The sequence below is a fragment of the Mixophyes fleayi genome, chromosome 9 (assembly GCF_038048845.1).
Source record: "Mixophyes fleayi isolate aMixFle1 chromosome 9, aMixFle1.hap1, whole genome shotgun sequence".
NCBI lineage: Eukaryota > Metazoa > Chordata > Amphibia > Anura > Limnodynastidae > Mixophyes > Mixophyes fleayi.
In genome coordinates this window covers 131,175,899-131,194,647 of record NC_134410.1, presented here as the reverse complement: position 1 = coordinate 131,194,647, position 18,749 = coordinate 131,175,899, and the positions used below count along the sequence as shown (strand labels likewise).

Here is an 18,749-nt window from a genome sequence, read left to right as displayed (position 1 = left end):
AGAAAGTTGCATATGGCAATATCTGCAGCGGCTAGGAAATCGATTCTCCATATGTGGATCCAGAACTCCCCTCCAACACTTGAGCTATTTAAAGAAAAAATGTACTTTCTCCTGAGAATGGATTGGCTGGAAGCTTCTCTTCAGAAAAGTACCCTAACTCGCAAATTTTTTGAGACTTGGGAAAGCTATATTAATATCCTTCCCTCCCAATTACGTAACCAACTATATGAATGCTTTCACCAGACACTGTGGTATGAAACAAGAGTATTCCTTCAAGACCCCCCAATTTTCGTAGGGGATGATGGGGCGGGCCTGTCCTCTTCCTCTGGTCCCTTTGCACCCTGATGGTGGATAGGGGGAGGGGAAATTGTAATGTCATGTCTGCTCCTTTTATTGAGAGATGATGGCGTATTTCTTTTCACCACTAATGTTACCATTACTGCAATTTTGCTTTGTCTTATATTTCAAAGCGAGAATACATTAATATCGGACACACATATTTTAGAATGTTTGTATTATGGTCGTCAAACCTCCTCAAGTGTTATCCAAGGAAAAAAATGTAATACTACCCATGTACATTTATATTGACTGTATTTACAATGGAATGTTTCTCTTCTTTTGTGAAATGAACAGTATTACATAATTGATGTCTGAATGTCTTCAATAAAAATGTTTTTTTTTTTAAAAAAAACCCCCACCCAGATCCTTCCCAAACCATTCACTTTTGGGCAAAACTCCACCCTTTTTTATGTAAGCCCCGCCCACTTTGAGGCCCTGTCCTCCAAAATTGGTGTCAGAAGTGGGTGGTAAAGTGAATTTCGTGGGAAATACTTACTGGATATCCTATAAGTCCAATAGCTCCTTCTTCTCCAGAAGGTCCAGAGTCACCGGGGTCCCCAATCTTTCCAGATACCCCATCAGGCCCTGGATTGCCAGGTGGGCCCTAAATACGTGAGAAGAGTTACTACAGATCCTAGATGATCACAAACTGCAACGGTACGTGAGCTGCGTTCTTCATATCATGTGATCACAGCAGCCAATAGCACGCAGGTATGGGATATATTACCCAGAATGCTTGGCAACTAGGGTTCTCCTACTAGGGTGCATCTCCATAATGTGGAGAATCATTCTTAAAATAAACTAATTTACATGTAAAAATATTGCATAGAATGAAATACACATGGAACACTAATATTTAGAGCGTGTGCTCACTTGACGTGACTAACTGCGCTGCAAGGAAGTGTGACACTAACAGTGAAATCACTGCGCCACTTCAAACTTCCTAGTAAATTGACCGGCTGTAGTTTTAACATGGCCGCCTCCTTTCTGTATGCGCTCTAAAAAGGAACCTTAAAAAGAAAAGCGATACGTAACATAAAATGGAACACGCTACTGAACGGCCTGGTTCTCACTGCCTGCTGCCATATTTATGTCAGTCTGTGCCACGCTACAAGCCAAACATTCGGTGAGTAAATAATTGCACAGAATCCGGTATTCCACACGGTCATAATGACGTCCAGTAACATGAAGCCACAGAATGCAATTACCAGTGGTCCTGGCAAACCCTTGTCACCCGTCTCTCCCATACGACCCTGGAAAACCAGAACAGAGGTAGGTAAGAACATGAACAACCAGTACTATAGGTACAAATTATGGCATACGTGCAGGGGTAACAATATAAATCTGTCATTATCGGTACAGTATCACTAGGCGCACCTGTATTAAAGCCTGTGTAGATATTTGTCAGTATGGAGCATGGGACACAGAATTTGGACAATCCCAGGTACATAAGAATTAGTTGTACTACACAACATATATTGCACTTATGTATCTGTGAAGGGTAGTAGAACGGAGCGATGCTCTTAGATGAGAATATCTTCAGCCCAAATGATGAATTCAGAACAATCAGATTTGTGGATGATTTGGGTGCATGGAATATGGATAAATGTTGCAGAACGGGTCATAAAATGATTGGATCACAGGAAGAATCTGCACAGACCACGCACAGGATGATACCATCATACAACAGATTTATCTTTCTATAGAAACCTGATTGGACTATTCATGGTAGTTTGGGGGGTGACACGTTACATAGGACAATTTATTTGACATATAGGACTAGCTGATAGAGACATATTCTGTATGGTTTATATAAGAACACATTACTGATAGGAGAACGGACGGCTCTGCAGCAAGATGTGATTAGTGTGACATGGGACATACATACATGTTCATACGGAATATAATGTAACATCGGACCCACAATGATGTAACAGATTGTAATTATTGATATTACCGGTGAGCCAGGAGGTCCTCTGTCCCCCTGCGGTCCTGGAGGTCCCTGTATAATAAGATATAGGGGTCGTCGTTAGTGAATCACACCTAGTATCAGACAGGATCATTTAGTTGTTCTATAAGAAGCATTAGGATATTATTACATGAGCGCTGATATAGGACAGCTCAGATGCCAACACACAGCATAGAATGAACGTTATATCCTGTAAAATTTGCTTTTCGATCACTGCCCAACCCTATGTGAGTGTCCTTTAACCAGTATAGGATGTTTCTGTTACCTAGAAGACTGCAAGCCTGTTATTATGGCCCAGGCTTCTACACTGTCCCAGAGTGAAGCAGGGAAAACATTTATACCCTTGAAGCCCTGTTTCGTTTAAAAAAACAAAAAGTTGCAACTGTCAGCATATTAAGGGGACAGATAATCCGCTGTACAGACCTCAGTTATTTCTGTAACATTATTCAGCAAAGTAACACTCAGGTTTCCTATATGTCCAGTAGTATATTTACTAGTCATAAAAAACTACACATATCTGGCTTAACTATGTATTTATTTTTTATTTCTGCATTCTACTTTGGGATCATTACCCATTTTTATACTAGACTTTTAAGGCCATGTATTTAGTATTGCACAGTGGTTAGCATTGCTAGGCAAGTGGTGTATCCGACATCAGCATGATCTGTGTGTGCTCCGCCCACTGGCAGAATAACGGGGATCTGACTAAGTTGCCTGGAGAGTGTTTATGTGTCTGAGAAGATAGACCGTTACCACCACAGGGCAGGAACGGATGTAAGGGAATAAACGCTCTGACTGAACAGCGCTATATAAAGAAACATAATAATATAACGGGCATGTACCTTCAGGCCAACCTTCCCCGGCGGTCCTGGCAATCCAGGTGGTCCCAACTCCCCCTAATAAAGTCGAAAGAGATCAGAATAACTTTGGCACATAAACAACTGATATCAGACAATGATTTCTCTGACTAGTAAACGTTACCCCAGGGAAGCTGCTCAAGTGGAAAAACAAGATTTCATTTTGCAGGATGGGATTATTTAAATTAGCTAGCAGGGGTGATGAAGGTGCGCTTAGGTAGGTGATCCCCGTCTTACAGGTAGGTGATCCCCGTTTTACAGACAATATTTTGCACTATTGACGTTTTTATAGCATTATCTGAATTTTTAACCGTCTTTAACAAACTTTACCTGTAATGAGCCCATCCTATATTTATCTACATTACATCTATTACATGCATCATTATATAATGATTCTGATTACATATATTTTGTGTGACACACATTATCAGCGCTGCGTAATTTCTAGTGCTATCGCCATGTGGGCTGTTATCCCCGTTTCTGTGTTTTCTACGTAGTTGCTGATCATCTCTGAACACACCCTATCAGCCATGGGCGTGGCCAGATCCCTACCTTTTCACCAGCATGTCCTGGGCGCCCCCTTTCACCAGAAGGACCGGGAAAGCCCTAGGAAGAAAAATATCAACAATTACACCGGACCTCTCCGTATTCTGAAGCCCAACTTTCATAAACTTGTTCTGCTCATAGTAATGGTGTGTAATAAGGTTGGTATAATAGGACACTATGCCCAGTAAGTCTCCAGACCCTTAACACCTGCAATGTCTATTTTGTAAACTGTGTGATTTCTGTGCTGCAGTACCATCTCCGGTCAGCAGGTGGTGACACAGTACTGTTAGTTCTTGAACACAGAGTAATGTGCTATACAGACCACTCCAGGTCTGTTTGTAAATATATCATACAACATTTAGAATCCCGAAAGTGGGACAAAATAAGCCCCATCCCATGTAAACCCTGCCTATAAATGAGCAAATTTCTGCAAAATACCACCCACTTTCCTGTTAAGCCACACCCCCTCCGCAGAATCGGGACCATCGGGAGGTAAGATATATTGATGTTTGGTACGTCAATTGTCTGTTATCACTGTGGTCGTATCCTGGCTTCTTCAAGGCCAGAGAAAGAAGATTCATTATGGTTTTAGTAGAACAACAAAGTAGTAAATGAGGGATTTGGGTATTTATTTCAATTAAAATAATCCACCACTAAGTGTCTTGGTATTTTTTAATTGTAGGTAGGTTTTTTGAACAACATATTCCACAGGTCTTGGTACATTCTCAGCATAGCCGGGCAGCCAAAGGCAGGCTGGTAGTTGTAGTTCTACAAGTGCCAGCATGCTCAAGCAGTCAGTGGCTGGCAGGCATTTCTGGGAGTTGTAGTTCCCAATACCCCTGGGGAATCATGCCACATGGTGCCCGGGATTGGGCCGTTATCCCATTGTGATAACAGCCCCCAAACTGTACATCAGTCTGTTATAGCGTGACGCCCAGGCGGGCACTGTATCATGTTGGATGCCACTTTTGACCGTGGGACCCACATTCAGTGCCCCCTGGTTGAATGGTTACAAGCTCAGGATTCTCAAATTAAAACTGTGCGGTTTTACTTTTTTTATGCATATCACAATTGTGCAAACAAAACATTCAATGTTATATCCTTTACATTTACATGACATACAGATAAAAGAACCAAACACAATTAAGTTTCCAATCTACACTCATTCTGCCCTGAAATAGTCTATAAATAAGGGAGAATGGATTGGCTCTGTATTTCCACCTGTTGGCCACAAGTGGTACTGCAGCAGTAGAGATACTTTTGTTGGTCTACCCAACCAACATTCCTTAGCAAGTGGCCACCAGACACCCGCAATTCCCCCCAGAAAGCTATTCATTAACTTATCTCATCCTAAGCACTTACATACATGCCCACAGGTCCTTGGGGTCCTTCAGGTCCTTGTTTTCCAGTGAAGCCCTGTAAGAAGACATAATTGTCTCATTCTCTCTATTGAAGAAATAATGAGGATTCTCAGATCACAGTTCTGGAGAGAAGAAAATCTTCCAGTGCCATCCTAACCCTTGGCATGTTCCTTGCCAGTATTTGTGGGCAACTCGCCCATATAAAGGCGGCATCAGATTGCACCTGTCTCACTGTTCAGAAATCAGGCCAAGCACTGGTGTACATATTAGTGGGAGCATTTACTGCCCCCCTCAGCTGTTGACCCACGTGACAACAACCTGGTCACCCTCCGCTACACCCCAATCCACACGACCATGCCTGAAGTCACTTGGCCATTCCCATTTGCATGGTGTAAACCAGGATTTCCCTGCAAACACCAATGCTGTTGAAGGGGAGGGGGGGGGGGTTACACCATTATTCAGGAAGGGGGGGTGGTAAACTATTATTCAGGGGGGGGGGGGGTGGTACACTATTATGAAGTGCTTGTAATCTGTAAACAACAAAATGAAGTTGTATCAGCTGAATCATTCATACTTCAGAATGAATGTAAACTTCCATATAATTTACTCATCCAGGAACTGGTTATATAAGGCACAGAGTCCAATTTTACAGGCCTCCCACTGGTTATCATGATTAGAAATGGTTCGTGGTTCGATTACCAAACCAGTTTGGCGAATTAGTTCAAAAATGTTAAATTTCGTCTGAATTTCTCAAATTTTAAGAACCTGTTAAAAAAATGAACATGTTCAATCCAGTTTGACAGTGTTAGAGCAGGTCCAGAAATGTTCAAGCTGGTTCGCACACGGTTGAATATGGAATGCACACGTGTGAACCGTTTACATCATAAATAAATTATTAATTTAAGTAGTTTGATACATTTTCTGTTTTTTTTACAGAAAACCCTCAAATGGTGACCTGTCCGCACGATCGTGTTCACAGTTCGATTTTTAAAAAAAAATTTAAGATACTTTTACATTAATTATAAACTATTTTCTAAAAAAATACTAATATTAACGCAAACCTCAAACTGGAACTGCCGCAACGAACTGTGAATGTAAGCTGCAAGTTTCAAACATCAAATTGGAATCAGGGTCCACGACCAATTGTATTGGGAACATATGTGAGGTTGTTGTTCAACTGAATGTCGAACCAGTTTGGAATTTTTAAGCATCTCTGTCTGTTAGATAACGGTACATCGATAGCTTGATCTGGCGAAAGTGAAAACCTATAGACAATCTTCTGTCAAACATGTGACTACCCCTGTATGTAGCACATAGCTGTACTATACAAGTGTCAGGACAATGTCCTGTATGTAATTCTCCGTACCCTTTCTCCCAGAGGTCCAGGCTCTGCATCCATCCCTGGTCTACCAGGAGGACCCTAGAATAAAAGTAAACGAGTAAGACTGTGGTCTCTGTGATAACGTCTTGTGTGTAGCCTGGGAGAAGAGAGGGGTACTTACAGGTGGGCCCTGGGGTCCATCTCTCCCTGTCTCCCCGCGTGGTCCTGGGAGACCCTGTAGACAGTAATGGGACAATGACATGTTTACTTATACTATCCAAGCTGTATTGTACAGTAATAAACACATACAAGGTCTCAGGGATTTGCAGACCTGTTGTTACAGACTGCAGCAGCAATAGCTGAGGTGTCTCTCATGGAGAACATTAATAGGTCGCTCATTGACAATATTTCAACCACATCAAGAGGGATAATTCTGTACTAGAAATCCTTCTGCAGCCAAAGGGACCTGATGATTACTAATGAGATCATAACCCAGGAGATCCTGGATCCAGGACATAAAGCTACTAATTAATGTCAAAATATCACAGCCTTTGTATTACTAAATAATTGACCTAAAGTTACGTAATTATACGTATCTAAGGTTGTCCATCTGTTAATTGATGGGCGACTACTTTACAAAGCTGCCTAGGAGGTCAGAGTTTCCCTGTCTGGGAGGTAGTTGTAAAGCATGATTACCTTGCAGTCTCCTAGGTAACACACATTTTATTTGCTAGTGATTTCATAGCAAATTTTACACGTGTGTTGTGATTATACTGATAATGGGGTACTACCTATATATTTGTGAAGACTGAAGTGCCTGTTGGTTCGAAAACTTTGCTTATTCCCAATATGAATACTTACAGTTGTTCCCCTGCTCCCAGAAACCCCTGGGGCTCCCGTGGGTCCCTGAGGTAAGAAGAGGATATTAGACATCGTTAGAGGCTACATGTTACACATACACTAAGATGAACACAGACAGCAATGTCGTTTTATGATTATAGTCCTACTAAGAGCACATTGTACAACACGTTATCATGCAGCCGATATCGCTGCCCAAAGCAGGGGAGCAGACATGACGTGACAAGAGGTGAGGAATAGAAAAGGGGAGAAGGGAGATTAAATCATGTAATGTCCCAACTAATATATTAACATAACTGCAGCAAATTGTATCTTGATAAAAAATATGCATGTAATTTTGCACAGATTTACAGGGCCAGTACATAATTCCGTTAAGGGTTTTATGATGGTGGATAAAGGAAATTCGATTGAGCCATTCTGAGCCTCAAATGGCTGACAACAGAGAGGTGACCTGGATGACATTTTTGAACCGCAGTCATAGAACTCATTTTCAGATTGTTCGTTCGCTCACTATAGATTACCACGTTCCATCTGCACATTGATATCATTTGCTGAACATCCCGTGTTTGGAAGCCAGAAACACACCCCAACTGGAATTATTTAATTAGTGGAATATTTATTTTATAGATATCTGCTGCTCTTTAAGTAATTCTCTTCTTGCAAGTAATGACTTCTAGAAAGACCTCTTATATGTAGTTCTGTGTGGTGACAATAACGTGGTTAGTGAGAAGAGGGAGAACCGATAGTGGTGTTGAGAAAGGCAGGTGGGAGGTGGGAACGGACGGGAAGAACAGTAACCATGAAGCAGTATTTTGAGGGTGAAGAGACGGTGTGGAGGAGAGGGATTACTAGGAAGTCTGTGGTTGGACAGAGAGGCAGTGGTGAGAGGGTTAATGAGGGGCTATTGCAGAGAAGTGATTGGTCAACGAGGAAGAGATATGAAGGTAAAAGGAGGGACAGGGGAGGGACATGGTGCCTCTAGTTACCCCTATTACCCTGGCTGCTGCACCAACAGAGCTCCGACACACCCTGCATGGATTCCTGCCCCTTTATCCCTGTATCCAACATCCCAACAACACACAGGAAGAAAGATAGAGAGACTAGAGAGGAACAGGAACTTGTGATGGGCCAAGCGCCATGCCAAATAATGGGTATATATAGTGCATAGCGGGAACCTGTGTACCAGGCAGTCCTTCTGCGCCCTCCGGACCTGGCACACCCCGATGACCCTGTGGGGGGGGACAAACAGAATTCATTGTTTATATGGTAATAGGGGGCACATAAGGGGTGCAAACAACAAGTCCCCCCACCTGCAACACATAAAACATGCCTAACAAACAACCAGCATTTAGATCCAGTGTGTTACCGGTGGCTCTACGTAGAGCAGGTTGGGCTTTGTTACATTTACCATAAAAGTTGCCTTATATAAGAAGTTAAACACACTATAGTAAATTTATGAAATCTATGTGACTACCAGCTCCCAAATAAGGGGCAGATTTATTTATTTATTTATTTGAGGGGGAATGGGGCGTATAATGTATTGGAGCACATGTTATGTTGTTGCATACAATGAGTGCTAGATGTGGTTTATTCACAAGGTACATTTGAATTAAGCTTATACACATATATATGTAACGCAAAGCTTAAATCAGAACTTTTGCAGACATAATTATAATACACATTTCCACATGTATTCACATATATACATTATATTCTGTTATTATTCAACATTGTATTAGAAAGTTTAATAGAAAAGCTCACAGAAACATTGGTAAGTACTTGCATACAAAGATGGAAGATAAGACACCTGGTATTTAGGGCTTGGTTTGGTTATCTAGATGGGTTATGGCCAGGAGTGAAGAAAATATTAAATTCTGGAATTATAACTCTTACAATGTAGATGTACTGCTACTGCCATCTACTGTTATATAATAATAATATATTACACACTTAGCTAGAGTAATACTGCCATCTACTGTTATATAATAATAATAATATATTACACACTTAGCTAGAGTAATACTGCCATCTACTGTTATATAATAATAATATATTACACACTTAGCTAGAGTAATGCTGCCATCTACCTTATAATCAGTTTAGAAACGGGGGCAGTGTGGAAGTTCTTTGAAATCTCTCCAGTGGAATTTGAGGTAGAAAGTTCCCTAGTATCTTTCTACTGGACTGATGTCCTAAACGTTATGAGCACCATCTGAATGGGTGGAACTGGGATTTCCTGATGCAATAAAGTTGTAAGTCCCCACTGGGTCTCCCACTGGCTGTCCAATCACAAGAGTCTCCCAAATTGGTTGCTTGTGATTGTTTGCCTGGGTCTCCCCTTCAGCTGACACTCCATGACCTGTTCAACTTAGGAGTGGGTCCAGGAAGTAGAAGACCAGAATGTTAATCAGCCCAACTGATATAATATACTAGGCTCTACTCTGTTCTTCCCATCGTCTCCCTCTTGTTTTATATTAGCAGTCTGGCTGAGACGTACTGACATAGAGCAAGGGGGAGGGAGCAGGCAGCAGAACACAAATACTACACATACAAAATACTGGAGGGGGGTCCATTATGTTTCTTCTACGGTCCCTCTTTTTTTCTTTGTAGCAGATCTATTGACACCACAATTCATTTTCATTTAGTTATGTGGATGGGAATTTTTTCATAAATATCATGGATATGGCTATTTGGTTAAACGTACAGTGGGTAGGGGGGGGGGGTTGCTTGTTTTAGAGATAAAGCCCATTAATTGCCCAGGCACCAAATGCAGAATTATATGGAAAGATGTTTAATAGATTTGTAATAGAAAATGGGAGTTCGCTAACAGGAACATGTAGAATAATACGGAACAAAAATTATCAACTTCATCTTTTCTGAATGTGACCAGATATATTGGATCAACAGAAATTTCAGTTGTACTTGTCACAAGTTTAATGGTCATTGTTACACCTATACATGTAAAACTAATTCTGAGAAGTGTTACTCACCAGAGATCCTGGAATTCCCACAAGACCTCTCTGTCCCATCCGCCCCTGTAATACACAAAATGACACTCAGTGAGCCAGACAGGAGAGGGTCAGTAATCTGTGACCCTGGGAGACATGACCACGGGTGTAAGTTCTAGTGAAAATATGGCATCTCCTAATTGATGTGTTGGACCACGGATATCATGGAGATCACTAGAACTTACAGATGACAACTGATAATAATTTGCCATTTTTCTCCCTAAACTTCCTCTACATATGTTGTAAACATGGCTGTATTGAAGTTGATCATAGTACAGTTTCAATTACCCGGTTCCCTCGAGGTCCAGTCAACCCTTTAGGCCCCTCAGGTCCACGGTTTCCCTTAATTCCAAAGCAGAAGAACACAAAGTCAATCTAATATCACAGCGATTGTTATAGAGACAACATTAATCTCAAACATGAACAGCAGGCAGTTTTCAAATTTCAATGGGTTGGACAACAGCCCCCTACTCGTCCAGACTAGTACATTGGCGGTGGTCCCTCCTTGGGATCTTCTACACTTGTCTGCACTGAGGACCTCTGCTGGAAACTCTGAGTGATGCTTTAGCAGCACTGAAGGCGAGGAGGGGTCTTGGCCATATCCTGAAAAAACTAGGCCCAGCCATCCAATCAGGGGCTGCCATTCACTGTAGCCCCCGAAAGTGGGAAACCCTTTTTCAAAACTTCTCAGTTTAACTAACACAAAACTCAACAAAGAGAGTTCATCTATCTAAACCATGTCACCACGTCTACACTGGACTAACCTTGGGTCCCTCACTCCCGTTCTGGCCAGGGGGTCCTTTTTGTCCTTCCTCACCCTAAATTATAGAGAAAGATAAAATGTTAGGTTCTACATATACAAACCTAGAAATTATATGAATGACACAATGCCGTTAATCTCATTAATAAAAATCATTTGTGGCCAAAGAACATGAAACCTCCATGAACTGCGATCATGTGTGGTCAAAGTTGGTCAAACACATATCCATCAACTGTGGACCCAAACGAGGTGATCTGGTACATTGTGATTAACCAAGAACAAGGAGGTCCTGTACTTTGTGATCAATTGTAGCCCATGTAAGAGGTTTTATAGCAGGCCCGGATTCGATAATTGGCAACTGTGGCATTTGCCAGAAGAGCTGCTTTGCCTAAGTTTATTATTTGGTTGAGCTTCGTAACTTTAGGTGACAATAATTTAATCTATCCAGAGAATGAAGGGTTTAGTTCAGATCTCTACTTTAATATTGGCCAATATAAACACTGTCTCTGGAAGCAAATACGTGATGATACTTACTATGGTGCCAACAGGGCCAAGAAGCCCTTTGGGGCCAGGAAACCCGACAAAACCAGGTTGTCCATCATTCCCGTGAGGACCTTTAATGCCTCCGGGTCCAGGAGATCCCTAACAGAAACAAATTAGACATGAGTGATGGAGGCTTTGGAGATGGTAGGGGGTTAATGACACATACACCCCCTATTAATATTTCTTACCTTGTCTCCCCTCACACCCGGATCTCCTTTCTCTCCATCGGCAGCAGTCCGGCCCTGCGGAGATCACCGTTAATAACAGACATGGTTCTTTCCATTGGATGAGGATCTCATCTCAATATGTGCCTCTTATATTATTGCTTTTATTTATTCATATCCCGGTTTTTAATTTAACGATAACTTTCATATTTATGTCTATATTGTGCCAACTAATTTATTATTGATCCAATTGTAAAAGTGGTGTGAGGTGGATACTTATATCTGTGGGTTTAATGGTTTATGGAGATCTATAATGTTTATTTAGTTAATTTGTTTTAATAAAAAGAAGGAACCCAACATTAGTTTAGCTAACAATATTTCATTATAGTATTTACTGTGGCTGTATTTTTGAGACATGCCTCTGAATGTCCTCCCCCTGTCATATTACCCCCGTCCCCCATTCTGTCACTTGTTCTCTCTCTGCCCCATCCTCTCACTACACCCTCTCAGTGCCCCCCTTTATTATAATAACACCTCTGCCTACATTCTGCTGGTTTTTCTCCATACGATCTGTCCCACCTAACCTCATGAACATTGCTTTAGCCCACAGAATGGCTGCTTCCTCTCAGGGTTTTTGACAGGTGCACAATAATACAAAGAAAACAGGGATACTCTGCACTCTCCAAAACACATAACTAATGCTGTACCAAGTACTGTTCTATATTAAAAACAATAACACCTTGCATCCCACTTCTAACCCCATGTACGCTTACTGTACTTCCTATAAAATTGTAAAACATTTAATCGGAACTGTATAAATGGTTAAATACATCAATTTCCTGCAAACAAATTGCGGCCTTGTCCTGTACAATCTCTGTCAGATCACAATTCCCACCATTATACCTCCCTCTGATTCTACATATAATCTGTATTATATGGACACTATTAGATATAAAATTACAATGCCCAGAGTGGAGATCGTAACACTGAGGGTAAAAGTACTTTGAAGTTTACATTTTGAAGGGGAAATTTATTGTGTCTCCTCATTTAATACTGATTTTATGTTTACAGTAATTCTTTGCAAAGGCCGATGACACAAAGACTCTTGTCCTATATGCAGGAACACGCTGTATATGATATATATACTATATATACCTTTTCTCCAGGCTGTCCCTTTACACCCGGCCATCCAATTAATCCCTGCAAACAAATATATACAACAAGCATAAAAAAAAAAAAATAACAAAAAAAATAAAATTGCATTAAGCTATTGCTAATCATTAAGTTTTCTACAGAAATTAGATGTATATAGAGTTTCTTATGGGGTAAAATTTGCATAATGAAGAATATTTCAGGGTAAATGTATGACAACCTTCTAAAAAAGGAAAACTGGAGGCGATTCCCATAGAAACCAAACAGATTATAGCTGTCATTATCCAGTACAGTCTAGGAAATGATCGCTAGAATCTGATTGGTTGTTATGAGCAACACCTCCACTTTCACCTAGTTATATAGTTACATAGTTACTTAGTGATACAGTTACCTAGCTAGTGTTATATAGTTACATAGTTACTTAGTGATACAGTTACCTAGTTAGTGTTATATAGTTACATAGTTACTTAGTGATACAGTTACCTAGTTAGTGTTACATAGTTATAGTGTTGTATAGTTACATAGTTATATAGTTGCTTAGTGATATAGTTATCTAGTTACATAGTTATATAGTTATCTAGTTACCTAGCTATAGTGTTAATTAGTTATATAGTTGCTTAGTGATATAGTTACCTAGCTATAGTGTTGCATAATTACATGGTTATATAAGCTCAACATTTCATATATTTTAATTGAGCTAATCCATCATCATCACCATTTATTTATATAGCGCCACTGATTCCGCAGCGCTGTACAGAGAACTCATTCACATCAGTCCCTGCCCCATTGGAGCTTACAGTCTAATTCCCTAACATACATGCACACACACACACACACACACACACACACACACAGACTAGGGTCAATTTGTTAGCAGCCAATTAACCTACTAGTATGTTTTGGAGTGTGGGAGGAAACCGGAGCACCCGAAGGAAACCTACGCAAACACTGGGAGAACATACAAACTCCTCACAGATAATCCAGAGAAAGCAAAACAACCCTCCCAGTGTTGCAACTGTCAAATTAATCTCAGGTGGAGTGGGAGATCCTTCCTGACCCTACCAGATAAATTCTCTGTATTAATCGCACAAAATGGGCAAATAACTTCTGCCGCTATAAGAGCCAGCTAGTCTTTATAAAGTGGTGATAGCCCTCTACCTACCGGCCGCTGTATACGCCACCTGGCTGTCACTCGTCATATTACACCTTACTATACTGTACCTAAAATATTGATCAACTAATTTTTGTAAAGAGAGAAACTTCAAAACTTACCATAGGCCCTTCTGACCCTCTCTCCCCTCGTACACCTGGAGGCCCCACTTCTCCCTGTAATAAGGAAATAATATGACTATTGAAGAACAACGGTACATATCTCTCTCTCTCTTCTCTCTCTCTCTCTATATATATATACAGTATATATCTATCTATATAGACAGAGACAGGTTGTTATACACACATAGGATGTTTGCTGATCCTACCGTATCTCCTTTCTGTCCTGGAGGTCCATCGGATCCCCTCACTCCCTAGAACAGAGCGCAGCATTAGACGTGATATGATGTCGTCAGATGAATGAGGAGACGGCGGACAAGTGAGTGCGGGATCCTTCATCATCATCATCACCATTTATTTATATAGCGCCACTGATTCCGTAGCGCTGTACAGAGAACTCATTCACATCAGTCCCTGCCCCGTTGGGCTTACAGTCTAAATTCCCTAACATATACACATTATGTCAGATTACACTGTGACTCTGTTACTACTACCGCAATGTTTCTTAATTTGTGCAAATGCGCCTACTTTTTCTCATGGCACTTGTCTGTGCGCCTACTCGCCAGTTCTTATAAAATCAATCCTCGTTGTTCTCTGAGGAAAAACTCTCTTTCCCATATAAGTGCAACTATAAGGTGCAAAATACGTCTTTATACCTTTATGTTACTGAAATAATCTCATCTTTCAAAACTAAGCCTTATCTTGGCATTTGGGGGCACTCATGAGTCTGATCCGCACTCAGCAGGGAACGCCCCCAATCCACCAGACTCCTCCCATCGGACAAGCATTGCATCGCTGCGTACTGCGGTATCTGGGCTCACACATCCCGGTGTGTCCTTGTAGAACTTCATCATTTCAGCACAAGCAGGCGCGTGCTGTCACAATACCGCATATACGGGGTGGGTGGTAGTAATCCATCCTTACCTGGGGTCCCCTCAGTCCAGGGGGTCCACAAAGTCCTTCTATTCCCGGTGGTCCCTATGTAAAAATATTGTAAACTTGTTACATTGTATTGGAGTACATAGTTCTATAAATGTATTGGGGTACATAGTTATATCAGTATATTTGGGTACGCATAGTTTTGGAGTGAAACCAAGCCCAAAAGTAAAAAGCATTTATTTGGGGTAACCTCCTGGGACCACACATCACAATAGTCCTGATTTTGGCAGACCAGTCCTTATTCTTGGACCCTGAAAGAGCTGTGACCTATCGGAAAGTGTGCGAAGCTTCAAGGGTTTTGGACGGTGAGCTGGGATTACTTTTATCCTGATTTTCCCACTAATATGTTGGAATGTGTTGAGCTCTGATCTCCGTTGTGCTATCTGGTGACTAACATGGCCCTCTGACCTACAGAGCCCCTGATAGGGCTGGGTAATGACCTATCACAGCCTCCTATGAGTGTAATTTATATCAGAGGCAGGGGCAGTTTATTTGGTCAACAAGCAACCGACTGAGAGTGTTACATACCCGAGGTCCGGGGTGGCCGGGGACCCCCGGAGGTCCTGCGTCCCCCTAATGAGGTGAAAGACAAGGAGGGAGTTAGGAATAGGTGATGAAGCAACGAGGAGAGAAGAGGTCATTTGAGTCATTACAGAATCACTGGAAATACTGATAATATACAATCTGAGCCCTGCACACAGAAGTCTCATGTGATCTACTCTGCTTTGGTGATGTTACTAATTCCTAGTGAAATAACAGGTTACACAGTTCTGTCTATTGTCCAGAGGACACAATGACTTCCTCCAGCCTGTGTGGGTGTTGTTTATACTTTAGGATGATATCGGAGATCATATACACTGGACCAGATATACATAATTTTGCCGAAGACAGAAAATAAGTTGGATATACAGAGTATGAACGGAAAGAGGCATTTTATTGACATCTGCCGCGTCAGGCAGGAAACTATCATCAGCCCGGTATACAGATATATACAAGTAACCCACCGCTGCCACCATCACTCTCTATAATAAGAGTGAATACTCACCTGCGATCCGTTTACCCCTTGTGTTCCCAGGAATCCGGGCTGTCCTTGTTCGCCCTATATACAGATAAGAATGATTATATTACCAGGGAAGAGTCCTGACTGACATAATTTCTCTGAATGGGGCGAGTGACTGGTCCTCAGACTGAAAGATGATAAGGACATAAGATTCGCACACATCTCCTACACACAATCTGGTTGTCACAACCAACATACAACCAGATCAGAGAGCGATTAGTGCACAATGGTTCATGGACAGTGATTTGGTTGTTGAGATCACAATGCAAATCCTGTACTTCCAATTAGAATGGTCATCCCAAATATCTAGAGGAAGTTGGACTGATAACATTGCAAAACGTCCTAACATTTATTTAAATTAACCCACAAAAAACTAAACTAAATACATACGAGGTAGAGGGTGGACGACTGCACTGCGTTACTTTACATCTACCCAATTTCATTCTTCAATAATAATATTAATAATATTTAACATATAATTTGACCCAAAATTTCTCAGCTATAATTTATCTACTCTATATATAGGGAAATTATCCGCACCAGAGCTATCTTCAATATACTTACTTTCTACTGGTAATCTATCCCAAATGTTTATTAGTTGAGGTGCTCTCCTAGAAAAGTTTATAAATCAGGAAAGGAAATAGAACATTCTAACACCAGAGGCACATTGTATATATTTATTACCAGTAATAAGACACAAGAATTTTGAACTTTGCTGTCACTAAAAATGTAATTTTTATTTCTTAATGAATTACAATAGTCCTAATGGTTTGATATAGTGCTACATTGTCCCATTAAAGAATTTGGAAATATTAGTGAGATAGATTAAGATTAGGAGATAAAGGATAATCCCCCGTTCAGTACCTGGCAGTCTCTATACTTTTATTTATTATATATTACTGTATGGATAGTATATACCTCAAGCTACCGTCACTCCTGAAATTCTCTTTTTTTTATTTCTTTCCTCCTAATTTTAATCTATTTTACTTATATTTCCAAAATCTGTAATCACTATATAACATTTTAATATTTCACTTGGTACAATATAGCACTATATCCAACCATTAGGAACATTTTACTAAGAAATAAACATTTAATTTTAATGACATCAAAAATTAAACTTCCTGTATCTTAGTGCTGGTAACAAATATATACAATGTGCCTCTGATATTATAATTTACCTACTGGTAAGATCTAATGGATATAAGACTGAACCACTCACCTCCGGACCCGGGGGTCCGCGCGGACCAGTGACCCCCACTTCTCCCTGCATAAATAAAGTACAATAATTAACAAACCCATAATAAGAATAATATAGAAATAAAATGATAAGCTCTAAATAAATACACACTAATTACATATATATGTAAAGAAGAAGGTGTCACTTTTTTAAAACTTGTGTGTTTTGTTGGTCTATGTAAAAAAGCAATGACTTAAATATTACTGAAGAAACAATATTAATTTGCTGGCAATTTCATTTGGTGCAGTGCCTTCCAACGGCCTCTAGATGGTGCAGTTATTTTTTCAGCAACAAAATCCATCCAATTAAACGTAATCTGCAACAACACCTAGAGGCAAGCGTTCATTTTTGGGGGGGTTGGTTAGATACACTGTATCACACAGGTCTATTATTCAGTGTACACCAAGCAGCAGGTTACACGTCTTACAATCGCTCCTGGGACTCCTTGGGAACCGGGCCCTCCTTTTACACCCGCGGGGCCCTGCAAAGAAAAATATCCAATAAGGGAACAGAATGGAAGAGATCCTGACATGTTGTTTTCTGCACTTTTCCTATGGTCACTGAATGTCCTTATAATTTACAGTAGAAGATACGTTATATATGCTTCAGGATTTCCATCAGAAATGAAGATAAAATTGTGATTATAATGTGGACCTCCCATCAGTAACCTCATTGAAGGATCGCTGATAACAGAGAACAACAGCTTATACTCAGCTGTACTGCAAATGTCAATACAATGTGAAGCAAGTTCTGTCAATGTCTGGGAACGTTTACATATATATTTGTGAATGTTATAATGTCTTGTCTATAGTGCAACCTGCATTCTAGGTTATCTGGTCCTATAGATAATGTATTGTCTATAGTGCAACCTGCATTCTAGGTTATCTGGTCCTATAGATAATGTATTGTCTATAGTGCAACCTGCATTCTAGGTTATCTGGTCCTATAGATAATGTATTGTCTATAGTGCAACCTGTATTCTAGGTTATCTGGTCCTATAGATAATGTATTGAACAGTATTTATTCCCTATCATATAAATAGTTTACTTCTTACTCGTCAATACCAAGAAACAAGAACTGTGGACAGTGTTGGGGTTTTTTCCCTTTTTAAATCCAGTAGACCAAAAATGTTGTATTTCTCAATGTTGCTTCCTAACTAGCTGCAATACTTGGTTAGTTACACTCTCTAGTAGAGTGTATCCAGCCGAGATTCAGGAACCGGTCACCCTCTTCTAAGTACTGTACGAGCTCCTGCAGAGGACCAGAACCCGTCGTCGTATCACCCTGTCTGTGTCTTTCATATTTCCAACACAATCTGGTTTTCAGAATAAGCAAAAAGTGGGGGCAGTGCAATAAGAAGATC

At 40.6% G+C, this 18,749-nt stretch overlaps 1 protein-coding gene across 3 annotated transcripts in view; it reads right to left on the bottom strand.

Moving 5' to 3' along the window:
• Window positions 1-18,749, bottom strand: part of LOC142101351 (uncharacterized) — a 189,884-nt gene that overhangs the window by 33,062 nt on the left and 138,073 nt on the right. For all 3 annotated transcript variants that reach the window (XR_012678984.1, XM_075185776.1, XM_075185777.1), the window contains 23 exons: window positions 17,814-17,867; window positions 17,369-17,413; window positions 16,132-16,185; window positions 15,615-15,659; window positions 15,072-15,125; window positions 14,357-14,401; window positions 14,151-14,204; window positions 12,882-12,926; window positions 11,751-11,804; window positions 11,554-11,661; window positions 11,024-11,077; window positions 10,548-10,601; window positions 10,242-10,286; window positions 8,427-8,480; window positions 7,255-7,299; window positions 6,575-6,628; window positions 6,439-6,492; window positions 5,074-5,127; window positions 3,718-3,771; window positions 3,151-3,204; window positions 2,297-2,341; window positions 1,548-1,592; window positions 836-943 (listed from right to left, as the gene is read on the bottom strand). Coding sequence is in view for 2 of the 3 variants with exons in the window: in XM_075185776.1 (XP_075041877.1) it covers window positions 836-943; window positions 1,548-1,592; window positions 2,297-2,341; window positions 3,151-3,204; window positions 3,718-3,771; window positions 5,074-5,127; window positions 6,439-6,492; window positions 6,575-6,628; window positions 7,255-7,299; window positions 8,427-8,480; window positions 10,242-10,286; window positions 10,548-10,601; window positions 11,024-11,077; window positions 11,554-11,661; window positions 11,751-11,804; window positions 12,882-12,926; window positions 14,151-14,204; window positions 14,357-14,401; window positions 15,072-15,125; window positions 15,615-15,659; window positions 16,132-16,185; window positions 17,369-17,413; window positions 17,814-17,867 (1,278 nt within the window). In the remaining variant the exon portion in view is untranslated. The remainder of the gene's footprint in view (window positions 1-835; window positions 944-1,547; window positions 1,593-2,296; window positions 2,342-3,150; window positions 3,205-3,717; window positions 3,772-5,073; window positions 5,128-6,438; window positions 6,493-6,574; window positions 6,629-7,254; window positions 7,300-8,426; window positions 8,481-10,241; window positions 10,287-10,547; window positions 10,602-11,023; window positions 11,078-11,553; window positions 11,662-11,750; window positions 11,805-12,881; window positions 12,927-14,150; window positions 14,205-14,356; window positions 14,402-15,071; window positions 15,126-15,614; window positions 15,660-16,131; window positions 16,186-17,368; window positions 17,414-17,813; window positions 17,868-18,749) is intronic.